Genomic DNA, 17,748 nt, shown 5'->3' with positions numbered 1-17,748 from the left:
TTTACCTTCCAACAAGACAATGACCCTAAACACACAGCTAAAATAACGAAGGAGTGGCTTCACAACAACTTCGTGACTGTTCTTGAATGGCCCAGCCAGAGTCCTGACTTAAACCCAATTGAGCATCTCTGGAGAGACCTAAAAATGGCTGTCCACCAACGTTTACCATCCAACCTGACAGAACTGGAGAGGATCTGCAAGGAGGAATGGCAGAGGATCCCCAAATCCAGGTGTGAAAACTTGTTGTATCTTTCCCAAAAAGACTCATGGCTGTATTAGATCAAAAGGGTGCTTCTACTAAATACTGAGCAAAGGGTCTGAATACTTAGGACCATGTGATATTTCAGTTTTTGTTTTTTAATAAATCTGCAAAAATGTCAAAAATTCTGTGTTTTTCTGTCAATATGGGGTGCTGTGTGTACATTAATGAGGAAAAAAATGAACTTAAATGATTTTAGCAAATGGTTGCAATATAACAAAGAGTGAAAAATTTAAGGGGGTCTGAATACTTTCTGTCCCCTCTGTATATATTATGGTATGGATGTGCTGGCCAGCCTAGCTCTGAGAAAGGGCGCACACCTCTGAAACGTGTCAGCTTGCCAGCATAGCAGGGTGACTGTCGGGTTACACGATTCCTGCACTGCATAGTGTCTCATGGTTTTGATGCTCTTGTATCTTCCATCTTTGTGAGTACCCATTTTGATATCTTCCGCATTTGAATACATTTGAAAACTCTGGCAATGCACTAGGTGCTTGCTGCCTTCTGTGTGCTTTTTTTTATAGATTTATACTGGATCCCCCCCGTCTGAGGAGGTGCTGCATGAGCCAAGCATTCCTGCGGAAAGTTCTTTTGTCGCCATCGATGGTCTAGTTTAACTGTGATGGTTCTCTATAAGCTGGGAGTGAATGTGTGCTTTACTTTTCCTATATAAATAATAGCCACATTGTGGTTGAAATGTAAATAGAAGTAAGTTACTTGCCCAGCAGTACATTTCCTTGGTTGTACTTTTTAAACACTGCAACCTAGAATTAATAAAGACAATGTGTAAGCAAAACCAATTTCCGCAAGAAGGAGCTTGTCTACTTGGCTCAGGACATAATCAGTTAGGACAGTTGCCCTGTTACAGGTAGGCAGGGAAAAATCAGGTACAGAGAACTGTAGTAGTAAGTAGATAGCGGAGGCTAGTAGCTTATGACATAACAAGCCAGTACAAGGTGTGTTATATTGGCATCCACGCAAAACTGACCTAACCTGTGATATTCTATTTATTTGTTCTGCTGACTATAAAATATTTAATTTCCCTCAGCAATCTCTGGCATCATTGGAACACGTTTGGCAGTGTGGGGGTCAATCTTTTGAAAAAAAAAGTCCTTAACATATTCCCTGCATTCTGAAAGATATCTGCAAACAATTAAAGAAGATCTCTAGTTAGAGCCATACTGTTCCCATTCCCACCATTGACCACTACGACACTCCAAGGCAATGCAATGTGCACATATGATTTTTTTAAAACTCCCCTACATATGTATGACTGCTGGAAGCAACAGGACTCTTTAAACGTTACCAGCTCTATTTGATAAATAGTTCTTTGCTTCTTGTATCCCTTAGTCAAACTGTCACTGCTGATCTCATCCTGAAAATCTGAAAATGCTAATTACCCCTCTATGACATTGTACTTTTGATAGGAATGGCCAGGAATAAGCATGGTGCCAATAATGTCTGAATTTCTGCCCTGCATTCTTGTCTTAAAAGCATCTAGATCAGGGGTCTCCAAACTATGGCCTTCCAGTTGTTCATAACTAAATTTCCCATGATGCCTAGTCATGTCTGTGAATGTCAGAGCTTTACAATGCCTCATGGGACGTGTAGTTCCGCAACAGCTGGAGGCCCGTAGTATAGAGATCCCTGATCTAGACCGTTGACGGTCAGACGGGAGATCAGTAATAGGAATCTTTATTTCCCAAGTTCAGGTTTCCTTTACGTTCCAATTATTACGTTTGAATGAACTCAAATCAGCAAATCAGAATCCATCCTTGACTAGATTGCATTAATCTTTGTTGATTCTGATTGGTTGCTTGGAGTTGTTCAATTTAGAAATAAGATTCCTTTGGCTAGGGTAGTACAGCGACTCAGTGGTTAGCACTTATACCTTGCAGCAGTGAAGTCCTTGAGTCCCACCCAGGACACTCTGCATGAAGTGTGCATGTTCTCTCTGTGCTTGCATGGGTTTCCTACAGTTACTGCAATGACATGCTGCTAGGTTAACTGGCTATTGTCTAGCTTGGTCCTAGTATATGTACAGGTCTAAATATCCCAGCTACAGCCTCCTGTGGCAGACCCTGTTAACTGGCTAATGTGGCTATAATACTTGGTACGTATTTCAGGCATGGAGCCAGAGAGGTAAGGTTCCAAGTTTGTGCACCACAGATTGCCACATGGCAATGGTAGTAGGAATAGGATGGGGTATTCTTTGGAAAAGGCCATAGGCATTTTTCATGTGATGGGGTATTGTGTTTTTCTGAAATCACAAAGGTGGTAGGAGACTAGCTTAGAAATAAACACGAATTTTGGAAATAAAATTGTAACATTCTATTGTATTGGTCATCTCACTTATTGACTCACATGAGTCTGACGGAAAAAAATCTTTAAAGGCTTGTACTTGGTCCATGTCCACTGGGTGGGGATTTAGGCCAATATGTGAAAAGATACATCCTATATTCCTATGTAGGAAAAAGTGAGAGTAACTGTTTCTTATAAGCATTCTACCTGAAATAAGTTCTGGACGTGAGGTGCAATGGTGCTTTGTGACAATACTGAAAAAAATAGTCACCATTTATCAAAGAGCAGCTTACTCTGGATGTTTTACATTTCTGAGAACAATCAGCAAACCGGTGAATGTGCAAAAACATATACATTATAAGGAAAAGAGTAATGCACAGGGCTTCATGCCACTGCAACCAATCAGTATGCATAATTCACTGACCTGATAGGTTGTTGAGGGTTAATACACATCGCCTCTGCTCTTGGGATTGCATGATTAGGCAATTTTGAGGCATCCTGATGTGTTTTTTTACCCACAAAAAGAATGACAATTGGGCAGGGTGCATAAGGTTACCCTTTCTTCCAGTGCCCCAGTTTTCATAACTTCCCAGGATCTCTTGTCCTGGTTCATACAGCTGAACTCTCATTCTTATGTATTTCGGACTGGCAGGACTATGTAAACACATAACACAAAGTACAGCTGACCCATCCCAACCAAACAGAAGCCAGGTCTAACTGTCAGTACTGTATAGTAAACTGATTGGTTGCAATGGGTTACTGTGTGCCATTACCTTAAGCACTGTGTTATTTTATAAACCCAATACCTATGTAGCACATCTGTACAACTAGGTCAATTACAATATTAAAAAGGTACTTTGTCACACATCTGTAAGAAGCCTCAGATGCAAGGAGACATTCTCTGACTACTGTTTGCACTTCAGTGAAGCTGAACCCATTGCTAGTGTGCAGCCCAGAGTCACAATGTCTCCATGCAAGGCTTCTCACATGAGTATTTTGCTTTGGGACAGGTACCCTTTAAATCAGATTTTCACCTAGGTCATATCACATATAAAATAACTTTTTTGTACATCAATACAGTCACAAAGAGTATAAAAATGAGTCTATATTTACATCTGTTGTGGAATCTACATTGAACACTGCTTTTGTAGGGCCAGTGTATCAGTATCTTGAAGAGGCAGATAAGTGACGATGAAAAGTATTGCCATGGGGTGATTCCATCGTCGTAGTCCACCAATTATTGGTTGTTGTTCTTTAAAGGTACTTACAGCCGATCCAAAAAAAGTGGACATGTTGGTGAAATATAGTGGGGACCATTGTTTAAGGTGAACCAATAATCATGGAGGTCGCAGCCCATTATTTGCTAGCAAAGGGAAAAATTAGATTTTTAGTGTATTGTTGAAAGTACAAGTCATCCAAAGACAATCCCTTCATGGTGCCAGTATTCCATCTTGTGTTCTCCCAACTGCTTTTTGGTGGTCCATTCCAGCGACTGGTGGTCAACCAATCCTACCCAAAACAAAATACATCTCCAACAGCTTCAGCAGCACTGCATTATAAGTGGGTCTTCTTCATTAACCAGTAAAAGGCTAAGGGAATGGAGTGTGCATGCTGCATAGACACAGAGCTGTGGTCTTAGAGATCCTATCCCTGACGACATCCTTGGGGCTAGACAACTTTAAGTGACGATTGTCCCAAGCAGTCAACCTTTTCGTATTTAAATTGAAAATCTCCCACTCATTCCGGTTTCCTGTCACTGAAAGTTACTAGAAGCTTCCATAAGGACAGAGGTAATGCCACAAGACCTCCTTATAGACTAACTCAGAGGCAGCTGTCTTCATCCGGCCTTCTGGGCTGGGAGTGGCAACACTTCTGTAGCGCTAAAGATTCAATCTACACCATGGGAATGTTTGAGGTGGATTACTAGTACCCAGAATCCTACCTCAGAGGTCACACCCTGCACCTATCTGATGCACATCCTTCCTTAGGAAGAAGGTACCTTCTCAAATGTAAACTATGAAACTCACTTGCATGTCTTCTCTGCCCTCATTCTCACCACTTAGCTGCCGGAAGGGCATTGCAATGAACACTGCAAGTGAGGACTGAAAGGGTTTGGGGAGTAATTGGACTGCAAATGCAAGGGTAGAACTTGGATTCACCCCTTGCATTTAAGAGCCCTGTGCTTTTCCCTGTACAGCAAGAAAAATGTACTATTGAAGTACCCCTTGAGTATTGGTTCAATGCATAACATGGCTGCTTTAGCCTTATTTAGATAGGTCTTCTTTTAACCACACTTTTCCAGGACAGAAGTGCTGTACTCCTTAATGTAGAGACAATGTCATTTCTCTGAAGTGCCCATTCTTTTAGACTTTATAAAAGCCATCCCATGAGTTCTCATGTGGGTATTTAAGGCAGCTTCAGTTTCGAATGTCTTGGAGCAAACTTTGCACGTTTTGTCAGATGTTATGCCATCTGCTGCTTCGTTCCCAGCTGCAGGTTTATTCTCCTGCTGAGCATCCTCTCCAGAACCATTTAGCTTGCCAGAGGTCTGTGGCTCCTTGAGCTTGTGAACAATGAAAAGGTGTCTGGAGAGGGACACATGAGAGGTGTAGCAGAGGCCACATTCCTGGCACTGATAGGAGGAACCATCAGATTTGTGCTGGGGGATGTGCTCGTGGAACTGAAGAAGATTTTCTGTCGTAAAGCCACACACAGCACACTTGTGGACCTTGAAGACGTTGATCTTCAGTTTCTTCAGGGGCTGAGTAATGGCTCCCCGGGGAGACCGGAATTCCATAACTGGTTCTTCTAGCTTGCGCTTTTGTGCAGGCACCTGAAAAAAAAAAACATTTAATATGACACCATGAGATACAATAGGCTTACCAGAACCCTGACACAAACCCGGGCAATGCACAAAATGCATAAAGATGTGGTAGATCCAGATGTGTAGCCAGTTACATTTTAGATGCAAATCTCAAACTTTCTTGTAAAAGTTATACTGGGCTCTACTTCCTTACTTAACCGAGGCTGCCCATACCATTTTTTGTACAAATAGGGAGGCTGTACATGCAGAAGAAGTAGGAGGATGAGTGTTCACCAAGCTTGAGATTTTTTTGATGAGGAAAGCAGTCTGTTCCTTTTACCTCCCCTCCATTCCAGCACTGCAGCATCCATCCTCTGACCTCACTGCTGCATCTTTAGTGATGTAGGGCTTTGGAGGAAGGAGCCACAGTGCAAGTTGGGGGCATAGGAATACAACTTTCCTGTGGAGGCACTGACGGAGGCTGCAGTGCTTGAACGAAGGGGAGGCACGCGACAAGGGCCATTAGAGAGGAGAGTACAATAGCTTCTCTCTTGCAATGACATCACAGCAACATGTTTTAAGAACCTGAGATTGTCACTTTAAAAGTAAAAAATCTTCTGGGTGAATCCCCCCCCCACCTATACTATCCTGAGCCCCATCTCGATCCAGCAATGTGCATGAGAGCAGTGGCTCTCTTAGGTCTCTCTCTTCTCATTGGCTCACAGCAGTGCGAGCCATTGGATCCTTCTGCTGCCAATCACAGCCAGTGAGCCAATGAGGAAAGATCAGGCCGAGCCACGCTGTGTGTGTGAATGGACAATGTCCATTCACAGGAGCGTGCCTTGGGAGGAGCTATAACCACCAGCAGCCAGCAGGAGACCCAAAAAGAAGAGGATTGGGGCTGGCTTGCAAAACCATTGCACAGAGCAGCTAAATATAACATTTGTTAGTAAAAAAAAAACAACCCCCCTCCCCCATCTTTAGAATCACTTTAAGGAAGAATATTATCAGGATCCTAGTTAAATAATCCATATTATGCCCTACCTTAGTCTTATAGTTGCACTCCTCTTGTGATATTATGATATCAATACTCAATCATTTGATGGGTGTCTATAGGAAAAACCTGCTGAAGTTCTGTTTCCTTGGACACCTTTCCACCCTTGGACCCCTTTCACACCACTGTGCAAAAGCAATAGAGCCGATTGGTTCCCAGTGCTGAGTTCTCCTCAAATAGTACTGCTGTTCAGAGAATTACAGGAGGGTGATAGGATAAGATATTTAGGTATATATGACATCACCTGGTGACCACGCCCCATGCCTATATAAGTCGTCGCGCACCTCGCACACAGCATTACAGCTTGAGAGAGCGTCGTGTCAACATCGGAAGAAGAGAAGAGGGAACAAGACGACGGAGAAGACCGGGCCACCGCTAGCAAAAGAGCGGCAAAAGAGCAGAAGATAGCAGAGGAGCCCGGCAGAAGAACCGGAGAGCGGAGAAGAGGCCGGAGAGCTGGAGAAGAACCGGACACCAGGAGAAGAGGCCGGAGAGAGCGGAGAAGTCGGAAGAAGACTCCCGAAGTCGGAAGAAGACCCCCGGAGCTGACTAATAAATTATTTTAAAAACCTGTCTAGTGTGTTTTTTATTGACACTTTTTCCCCCAGGTCAATGGGTAGGGGTACGATGTACCCCATACTCATTCACATAGGGTGGGGGGCCGGGATCTGGGGGCCCCCCTTTTAAAGGGACTCCCGGATTCTGATAAGCCCTCCGCCCGCAGACCCCCACAACCAACGGCCAGGGTTGTTGGGAAGAGGCCCTTGTCCTCATCAACATGGGGACAAGGTCCTTTATGGTGGGGGGGCTGCAGAGCACCCCCTGCCCCAAAGCGCCCACCCCCCCATGTTGAGGGCATGTGGCCTGGTACAGTTCAGGGGGGGGGCGCTGGTATAGATTTTGGGGGGACCCCCACGCCGTTTTTTCGACGAAGGGGGTTCCCCTTAAAATCAATACCAGACCTAAGGGCCTGGTATGCCCCTGGAGAGGAACCCATGCCGGTTTATTTATTTAAAATTTGGCGCGGCGTTCCCCCTCATGATTCATACCAGACACCTGTCAGCAATGCTTGCCGCTCATCGCGAAAGGAAAAAACTGTTTTCCTTTCCCGATGAGCGAGCCAGCGCGAGATGTACAGTACCCTGTCTCCGAGAACCACACATTCTCGTGGTCAGGTACTGTATATGCACCAAGCAGTAGGAGTCCATCACATGAGTTCCTCTCTTTGGAACATACAAGTGTTTGTTAATATATGCTTCTCAATAAATATACTTAAAGCGGTAATAAACACAAAACCAAAATATACTATATTGCAGCTGACCAATAATTAGATGTGGTGGCTGCATAAAAAGTTTCATTTAGACTTTTTCCCCCTCTGTTTTCACCTGGTGATTTGACCAGTAACACACCTCCTGTATTAGAGTGCCCCCACTCTGGATGAAGGAGCACAGGGGCACCTTTGGACAGCAGCACGGTCAGTCTAGCGGAAGAGGAGTGTTCAATGTACTAGCAGTTTTAAATATACTAACAGGTTTGAGTCAGCTGGGAGTATCTCAGAAACACCCTAGCAATAAAGCAGGATGGGATGAGGTAATCTCTTGGAGTTTTTCAATCAGAGTTCAGGAGGTACATAAATTGGCCTACACCTACAAAAAGGGCATTATTTAAAGTGATATTAAAACCTTCTTTTTTGTTTCTTTAAAATAACAAACATGTTATACTTACCTGCTCTTTGTAATGGCTTTTCTGATCCTCCTCTTCTCGGGTTCCCCGCCGGTGCTCCTGGCTCCTCCATCCTGCTAGGGGCCCCCCACAGAAAGCAGCTTTCTCTAGTGGTACCCATTGCTCGGCCCCACCCCTCAGTCTCCTGATTGGCTCACTGGCTGTGATTGACAGCTGCGGGATCCAGAATGTTAGTCCCTGGAGAGGCAAAGCTCTCATGGAGATCACTGGATCAAGAGGAGGGGGTCAGACATGTATTAGGGGGGCTTCTGCAGACAGAAGGTTTTTTACCTTCATGCATATAAATCATAAAGGTAAAAAACCTTGTGCATTTACAACCATTTTAACTTTGATTAAAGCTGTACGATTTTTTTTTTTTTACTTACAGGTACCACTCACCTGCATAAGCAGTTTTTCGTGATTTGTAATCAAATTGTACCGAAACAGACTATGCAGAAATAAGAGATGTATGATGTGATTACTACAAATGCAGATTTTGTTTAGGGGTTTGGAAAATGAACTCTGTATGGACGACACCCAAACGCATTGGACCTTTTTGCATTAGTACAGTTTCAGCGTTGGCTTAGATCAAATTGCTTTCATCCGTCCCCTGGAATGGCTGCTGAATTTTAATTGGTTGTTATGGGTTATGCGCTCTTTACAACCCTGCTGCCATTTGTACGGTTTATTAAAAAAAAAAGGTCTGAAAGGGTATTTAAACAAACTTGATCTGTAGGAAATAATGGAGCATTCTCTGACTGGTCTGCTGGTTGCTATGGCGATGTTTTTCCAGCAAAGGGAAGACGGCAAGGTTGCATGAAATCCCAGGAGGCGGGAGCACAGTCTATTCTCAAATAGAAGTGGAAACAAAGTTCATATGCCCTACCAACACATAATGATGGCACACAATCAGAGAGTGTACAATCTATTAAAGTGGACACCAACTATAAAAGCAAAGATTTGCTATTCTATATGCAACATCTAGAAAATAAAAGGCATTATAAACCTTCCTATCTGCACCTTGTGTTTTTACCCTGCATAAGATGTGCACTGATCATGTAGTTTCATGGTGTCATTGGTTGCCCTGTACACACAGCCTATTGTAGAGTAAACCTTCACATTCTTTTGTCAGCAAATTCTGTTGGCGTTCAAACATGAGGCTACCTGTCACTGCACAGGTTATTGTGTGACCTCTGTCTGTAGTCTAAGAACTGACACTTCCAGTGAAGAAACTACATATCCCACAATCTCTGGCTCTCTCAGGCTAGTGCTAATAAGTAAGTTTTCTCCTTCACTGACGGGCACTGATGAGGTGGCACTTATATGTAGCACTGATGGGCACTCATAGGTGGCACTGATGGGCACTCATAGGTGGCACGTATAGGCGGCACTGATGGGCACTCATAGGCAGCACTGATAGATGGTAATGTTAGGCAGCACTGATCAGAGGCGCTGGCAGGCATCACTGATGGGCACAGAGTGCCATCCCTAATGAGCAATGATTGCCATCCCTGGTGGGCTCTAGTGGGCTTACCTGGTGGTCATGGATGAGCATCCTTGCTGGCCATGGGTGGGCATCCTCGAGGGGGGGTTGCACTGATATGACAGTGCAGCCCCCCCCCTTGTCAGGAGAGCAGCCGATCGACTCTCCTCTACTCGCGTCTGTCAGCGCAAGTAGAGGAAAAGTCGACACATGGCTCCCTCAGAGGCTCTTTACCTAGATCGGAGATGCGGTGCGTCAGACTGGCGCGCTGGCTTGTTAGCCTGCTGAACGTCATATGACACTCAGTCAGGATAACTGAACCACTTCCCGGCCGTCATTCTGCTATAGGCCAGGTGGAAAGTGGTTAAATAAAACAAACACACACACACTTGAAAGGTTACAATACCTTTAATTGTACCTAATCAGCACAATAAGGAGTGGGAAAGCAGCTCTCCATGCACATTTCCCACACCGCGTTCAAAATGCACTGCAGCAGGCATCAGTGTAATGCTAATCACACCCCAAATGCAGGTTGCAAACGCAGTGCATTTGCATGCACCAGATCACATGGTACAGACAGTCCAGTTGCAGTGTGTTTTTAAGCAGCTACGCTACCCCCCGCAGGAACAGCTGGTGAATAAAATATCTCCCACCCTGCACAGCCAGGCACACAAATTTTCCTCAGCACATTGTACTCAGAAAAAAGTCCTTGCAGCTTTGTTGTTGTATTTTATTAAGGCAACTGAAAATGGATAGGGTTGAGGGTATTATTGGATGCCCACTTGATCAAACTCAGAACTCAGGGACACAAACTATATATAGCCTGTATATAAACTAATATCTCCAGCACAATCTTGCTTGTAGAACAAGAACTCCCAGGACCATCTGGCACTCTAAGGATGGTCTGATAATAGGACAATCAGTCCTGTAGCAAGTGCCCTTTGCAGGCAGGGACCGTGGGCCCCTTTGGTAGTATAGCAAAAAGAAGTCACAGTGCCCAGCTGTCCTACTGATCCTAGTACTACCTCTTCAGGCACTGCCAGCTCGCCTGGCTGCAGCTGCCCCTTTCACTAGCCCTCCTGGCTAACACTCCACAGCCCTCCCAGACTGACTCTGAATCCATCCCAGACTGCTTCCACCCAGACCTCTCAGGTATGCCTCTCAGTCCTCTGACTGTACACTCACCAGCCCCTCTGGCTGTCTTCCTTCCTAGAGATTTTCCCGGCAGTGTTCTCCTGCTGTCCTCAACCTTGCTCCCGTGATTCCTGGTCAGGACACCTTTGCGTGTCATGAAGAGGTTCCCTTCCGCACCCGAGCCCAGGCCCGAGGAAACCCCCCTCCTTCAAAGGCCACGAAAGCCTAACACTCCATCGCCATCATCCACTCGAACTCCACTGCCCACAGCTGGGCTGACCCTGAGTATTTGAGGGGGCCTGCCACCTGCCAACCCAACTGTTGTCAGAGTATTGAAATCATGCCCTGGAAGCTTCTTGTGTGCGGCAATAACTTTGCTTTTATGGAGGATTAGCAATACATGTCTTACAGTATAAGAAACAGGAACTGAAGACAAACAAGTGAATATAACACAACAAGGAATTGTGTACATTACTATAGAAAACACATGAACTGCACACTATAATACTACAGCGCCACCTGCTGCATAGATGGGTATAATGCATACAGTATTGTCAGTTTATAAGCAACCATGCTGCTGTTCTTTCCAACAGGGGATTGGTCAGGGCCCTCATGAATACTCCAGGCAGCTCCTCCACACCTCCCCTCCCATTCTTCTGGAAGTTTCTAGTAAGTTCGAGAAGTAGGGGGGAGGTATCAGTGATGCTGCCTGTGAGTCATCTAGCCCTCCCTGGATCTCTGCCCAACCCTGGAAAAAAAACACAGACAGGCTTGGCTGCCAGCCAAGCCTGAACAAATTTACCTACACTAAACAATAATCTATTTCCTCTTCTAGCACACTAGAGGGTGCTACACGTGTATGCATTACTTTTTTTGCAGTCCAATTTCAGTCCACTTAAATCACTGGGTTGAAAACACACTGCACCCAAATCGCAGAAGAATCACACTTGAATGCTACTGAAAGATATCAGTGCACTTCCTTTGGCTAGGGACTCCTGTAAATCTGCTGTACATCTAAAGAACTGCTGCCTCCGACTGCTAGTCTTGTGGAGTGAGTTTTGCTAATGTCACTACTGAACTGCTCACTATTCTCCTTCCTGCGGAACAAGCTGTACCCAAAGACCTGCAGTGGAAGCATCTCTCTGCTTCATTTATTCATTTCATTCATATGGGCTTCCTCCAACTTTCCTGCTGCTCCTTGATCATTAGCCACCAGTCATCAGGTCACCAGGTACAGTTCTGACATAGGGAAGCACAGCTCTGCTCCTCTACCAAGATGGACGTCTCCACACAGAAACACAGTGTAGAACACGGCATGGTAAGTCAGTAATGGGGAAAAAAAACAGCTGCAGGGAGATCCCAGGCAAAATTGGGGACTAGTCTTTAGGCAGCCCATAGATAATTAGCTTTTCTTTCCTTCCACCGTGGGTTGCAGGAAAGAAAAATTGCAAGATTCCATATTCAGTGTTCATAGAGGAATGCCTCCTGCAGCGCTATTGTGGGGAACCCTCCCAGCTGGCAGAACACAATGATTACTGCTAGCAGCTATAGCTGCCTCCAGTAAATCGTATGTAAAAAATCCAACAGGCTGGTTGTGCCCAAGTCGATCAATGCTGCCTAACTGGTCGAATTTCAATCCATGTATGGCTGGCTTTAGTTCTCCTTTTTAGCACAGCTTCCACAATAAAAGTTCTCTGTTTTACATAGCTAAATAGCTGTAGCCCAAAATTACAGAGCTGAATAAGTCATACTAATAGCCCATCCCACTCTTTCTTGCTCTGTTTAACCCTGTACAAAGTTTGTAGCTAGAAAGAGAAAGTTTAAAAAGGAAACAGCTTCTGCTATGCCCTCTTTAGTAAGGCCATAGGGATTCATTTACTAAAGGCAAAAAGACTGTGAACTTTGCAAAGTGAAGTTGCTCCCGAGCTTAGTAAATGAGCAGAAGCTCTGACATCCATCATCCAATCATGCGCAAGCGAAAATGCTGTTTTTTTTTTTTTTGTTTTTCTTTCCTTGCACGCGATTGGGTACTCTGCAGCAAAGTGAAGCCTTACCTCATTTACGAAGCTCTGGAGAAACTGCACTTGCAGAGGGCAACTGCATATTGCAAAGTGCACAGTCTATTTGCCTTAAGTAAATCAACTCCATAATGTTATGCTGGCCATACATGGCTTGAACTGCAGTCGTTTCACCAGAATGATTGGCACCAAATCAGCTCAACAAACTTCTGAACAATCTTAAAAAGCAAAAGAGCGGGCCAAAAATTCTCGGCTAAACAGTGAATACAGCCAATTCAGTTTAGTCCCTGTGCATGTACTCTTATGCCCTATACACACGATCGGACTTTGATCGGACATTCCGACAACAAAATCCATGGATTTTTTCCGACGGATGTTGGCTCAAACTTGTCTTGCATACACACGGTCACACAAAGTTGTCGGAAAATCCGATCGTTCTGAGCGCGGTGACGTAAAACACGTACATCGGGACTATAAACAGGGCAATAGCCAATAGCTTTCATCTCTTTATTTATTCTGAGCATGCGTGGCACTTTGTGCGTCGGATTTGTGTACACACGATCGGAAATTCCGACAACGGATTTTGTTGTCGGAAAATTTTATAGCCTGCTCTCAAACTTTGTGTGTCGGAAAATCCGATGGAAAATGTGTGATGGAGCCTACACACGGTCGGAATTTCCGACAACAAGGTCCTATCACACATTTTCCGTCGGAAAATCCGACCGTGTGTACGGGGCATTAGAACAAAAAGGATATCATTCCCCCCGTTTTTTTTTTATAAGTACAAGAAAATTAAAAAGAAAAAACTTTAAAAATGAATACAAATGTTGACCCCCAAGTACTTATATTTTCCCTCTAGGTAAAATATAATTAAAATGTACCTGCTGACAGTCTCTCTCCTCCAATGTCTCTTCAGTTTTCACTTCTTTGCGGTCTTTCACTTCAGGTTCTTTGATGCCGTGCATGAGTTGAATGTGTTTCTCTAACATTAAGCGCTTGGTGAAAGCTCGTTTGGTGTCGGTACAATGCCTAGACAGCAAAACATCACAAATCACACTCCAAATAAAAAATGGCTGCCATGGCAATACTCATTCCTGCCTAAATTCTGTTTAGTCCCCAATAATGCTTTGTGGGATGCAAAGAGGCATACCTATTCTCCATCTTGGGGAAATGTAGGCACCTAAAGGGGGCTCCAAGCCAAAATGGTATGGAGTTTACAGCTTATACTACCAGACCAGAGTCACCATCTGCTATCCTGTAGAGTTCTTGGAAGTCTGGAGAACCCAGGTGCTCTGATAGATATTAGTGACCAGCTCCTGTAGTTGCAGGTTCTGGCTCACCCCCTCCAGCTCCCAACTATTTGCCCATCACAGTCTATCATAGACTAACTCACCATCTAATATTAAGCAGGTGGAGCTGAGCAACCTTGCAAGTTGATCAATATTTTGATGGTAAAGTTCTTCAGGTTTCTGGGTTCGCTGGGCTCAGAAAGAAGGCTATGCAGCAAATTGAGTACTTCTATAGTGTATACTCAATCCAAAGCATCAAGTGTCATTTCTCTCTGCTATCTGTATGAGACAGACAGGAGACGGCCTGCACCACCTCCAGCACCTAGAAGGGGATTGATCTTTGATCTCAGCTCTATGTGTTTCCCTCCACCCAAATTTTCCGATTTCTCAGAGCTCTGCTTTATAGTGTGCAGTGTGTGACATCAGATCCCCGCCCCCTGCCTTCTGGAGTAGAGAAAAAGTCTTTCATCTGTGTGTTTAAGGAGACTGTACAGGAGAGAGAGCTGCAGATAAACAAGTACTACTATATAGGAGGATTTGTTTCATCACCTAAGCACTTGTCACTTCACGCAGTATATGCATGGGTTTACAACCACTTTTAAAAGGAAATTCAGTCTGTTTGAGAAAAGTCAGCAGCTACAAATACTGGAGAGGGGTCCAGCACTGTCCTCACCCTGGCCAGTCCTTCACTGGTCTTTGGGTCCTAGACACCAGCAAGTTTACTCTGGGGAGCTGACTGTGATTCCTTGCAGCTTCACAGCCGGCTTTCTACTGCACATGTGCGAGCCATGCTGTACTTTGTGAATGGTCCCGCACCCTTCTGGGACTTATGACATGTCCCTGAAGATTACAGGCAGGTGTGGGGGAAGTGGGAGAACTTCTGGTGGAATTGCTGTGGCTGTACCAGTCAAAACCAGGTTCATACTCCCACTCCCCGAAAAAGACATGCCAAAGGTAGAAGAGGAGGGCATACAGTGGAACTGCCCCTTAAGGGTGAAGTTCCACTTTAACCACTTCAATACAGGGCACTTTTACCCCCTTCCTGCCAAGGTCAATTTTCAGCTTTCAGCACTGACACACTTTGAATGACAATTGCGTGGTCATGCGACTGTACCCGTATGAAATGTTCAACTTTTTTCCCCACAAATAGGGCTTTCTTTTGGTGGTATTTGATCACCACTGGCTTTTTTATTTTTTGTTCTACAAATAAAAAAGACAGAAAAATTTGAAAAAAAAAAAACAAAAACGTTTTTCTTGGTTTCGGTTATAAAATTTTGTAAATAAGTAAATTTTCTCCTTCACTGAAAGGCACTGATAAGGTGGCACTGATGAGGGGGCACTAATATGCAGCTTTGATGGGCACTGATGAGGAGGCACTGACTGGCATTTCTAATGGGCACTGATTGGCATTACATGTGGGTACTGCTGATGGGTCTGCACTAATAATCAATGCGCAGATTATCAGCGCAGACCCCCCTCTAGGATAGCCACTGATCGGCTTTCCTCTACCCCTGCCTTATCAGCACGAATGGGAGGAAAGCCGATAAACGGCACTTCCTGGTTACCATGTGATCAGCTGTGATTGGTCACAGCTGATCATGTGGTAAAGAGCCTACGTCATAGGCTCTTTACCTAGATCGGAGATGTGGTTTGTCGGATCGACACACCGCACCACCGATCACCGTGCTGCGCACCCCCGGGGAATGCGAGTAAGTGGCTTATCCTGCTAAACGTCTTATGACGCCCAGTCAGGATAATAGAACCACCTTGTGGCCGTCATTTTGTACGGCAGGCAGGAAGTGGTTAAGCTAGCCAACAAGACCACTTTAAATCTGAAACATACTAGTTACCTTGAGTGAAAACCATAAGTCAAGATGATCAGTAGATCTAGAGCGGGGGTCAGCAACCAGTAGTTCGCGGCCAGGTGACTGGTAGATCGCAGTCTGGGATGGCTGACTCGCCATCCCAGAGCATCAGGGTGCAATGCAGAGGGACTACTTGAAAAGTTAGAGCTGTAGTAGTCAATCTTCTGTGTAAAAGTCAAGCTTGGTTCTGCTACCTCCCACCTCCAGAGCTTCTCCGTTGGTCAGCAACGTCACTCATATTAATACACCAATAAAAAGGCTAAGTGTGGGCAAAACCAGACATGGTCTTTACTGAAAGAGGTAATAGATGCACACAAATTCTGCCACCTATAGCAGCTTTCACTGAAGGTAACCTATATGAATATAGAATATTGCAGTTTTATATTTAGTCTGAATATCTGGGTTTGTGAGAGGTAAACTTTAAACTGCTAGTTTTACAGGTTTCCTTTTTCAACCAGATTCATTATAATCTTCACCATACTGAAATGCAGGTCTTGGGTGAAAAAAAGAAACAGCAAAGTTAGTATAGGAATATAAAAATACAGCCAGGATGCAGCCTAAAATGTCAACATGATATTGGTGGATTTTTCCTTGTGCAAAAAAGAGAGAGAGAGAGAGAGAGAGAGAGAGAGAGAGAGAGAGAGAGAGAGAGAGAGAGAGAGAGAGAGAGAGAGAGAGAGAGAGAGAGAGAGAGAGAGAGAGAGAGAGAGAGAGAGAGAGAGAGAGAGAGAGAGAGAGAGAGAGAGAGAGAGAGAGAGAGAGAGAGAGAGAGAGAGAGAGAGAGAGAGAGAGAGAGAGAGAGAGATGAGAGAGAGAGAGAGAGAGAAGAGAGAGAGAGAGAGAGAGATCATATGTACATGTAATATCCTGAGAAGGATTAGGACCTATCCACAAAGCAGATTGAATTATGAGTCACAGAAGCCAAAGAGAAACACTCACGGGCAGGTGTAGACCTTGCGGATGCCTTTGTGTTTGATGCGGTTGTGCCGACATAAACTGTGTGATGAACTGAAGGACTTGTCGCACTGCCGGCATGGATGCTTCTTCATGTGCTGTAAAGAGAAATGCAGAATTAAATTGGCATTACCGTACAACTATATATTGATTATGTTCTGATTATTGGGACCAATTTTTTTATCTGTCCTGTAGTAGAATGCAGACATACACAAAGGAAAAGCTAAGAAAAATCACCCATAACTGGATTTCATCATTGCAACAATTGTATATTTCCATCAAAGTAGAAAAAAAATAATAATATATGGTTTGGGACATAAGCTAGCTATAAACCATATTAGGAAATTTAGCTACGGCCTAGGGACCTGCTTGAAGGACAATACTTTATTTAAAGAAACAGACAGCACACAGATAGTACTAAAAAGTCCAAAATTGTATTTAACTTAATTTGATTGCAAAAGTTTAATAAAAAAGGGATATAGGTAAATTGTCATTTAGCTTTGTATTAAAAAATACACAATCTAAGCTATGAGTAGATAGCTTAAAAAAAAAATAAATAACACAATGACCATGTCACTCCCACCTTTGCTGTTTGAGAAGCACAGCTATTCTTGTAGTATTGTAGGTGATGAGGGCATTAGTGCCAGTCATCCGTGTTCTCATTTAGAATCTATTAAATAGGCTTTATTTTTATTTAGGTCATTCATAAGAAATTCCTATTTTATAGATTTTACATCAGAATCTAATAAATTGACTTCTTTATGAATGGGCTGCAATGAAAGCAAAGCCCATAATTAGATTCTAAATGAGAAGGTCAAGTGAAGACATTAGAGGATAGCTAAATCTATAAAACCTAATGCAGCCCC

The 17,748-nt window shown here is 44.0% G+C and overlaps 1 protein-coding gene and 1 long non-coding RNA gene across 2 annotated transcripts in view; one reads left to right on the top strand and one right to left on the bottom strand.

Annotated features, from left to right (window-relative positions):
- Positions 1-17,748, top strand: part of LOC141132312 (uncharacterized) — a 218,840-nt gene that overhangs the window by 160,591 nt on the left and 40,501 nt on the right. The window lies entirely within an intron of this gene.
- ZNF532 (zinc finger protein 532) overlaps positions 684-17,748 on the bottom strand; it is a 78,710-nt gene continuing 61,645 nt past the window's right edge. The window contains exons 6-8 of the mRNA XM_073620578.1: positions 16,868-16,980; positions 13,656-13,803; positions 684-5,393 (exon numbers count right to left, since the gene is read on the bottom strand). Of these exons, the coding sequence (XP_073476679.1) occupies positions 4,899-5,393; positions 13,656-13,803; positions 16,868-16,980 (756 nt within the window). The 3' untranslated portion in view covers positions 684-4,898. The remainder of the gene's footprint in view (positions 5,394-13,655; positions 13,804-16,867; positions 16,981-17,748) is intronic.

Source organism: Aquarana catesbeiana, linkage group LG01 (genome assembly GCF_042186555.1).
Source record: "Aquarana catesbeiana isolate 2022-GZ linkage group LG01, ASM4218655v1, whole genome shotgun sequence".
Taxonomy (NCBI): domain Eukaryota; kingdom Metazoa; phylum Chordata; class Amphibia; order Anura; family Ranidae; genus Aquarana; species Aquarana catesbeiana.
The sequence above is the reverse complement of the archived record's forward strand: the minus strand, read 5'-3'. Positions and strand labels throughout refer to the sequence as shown.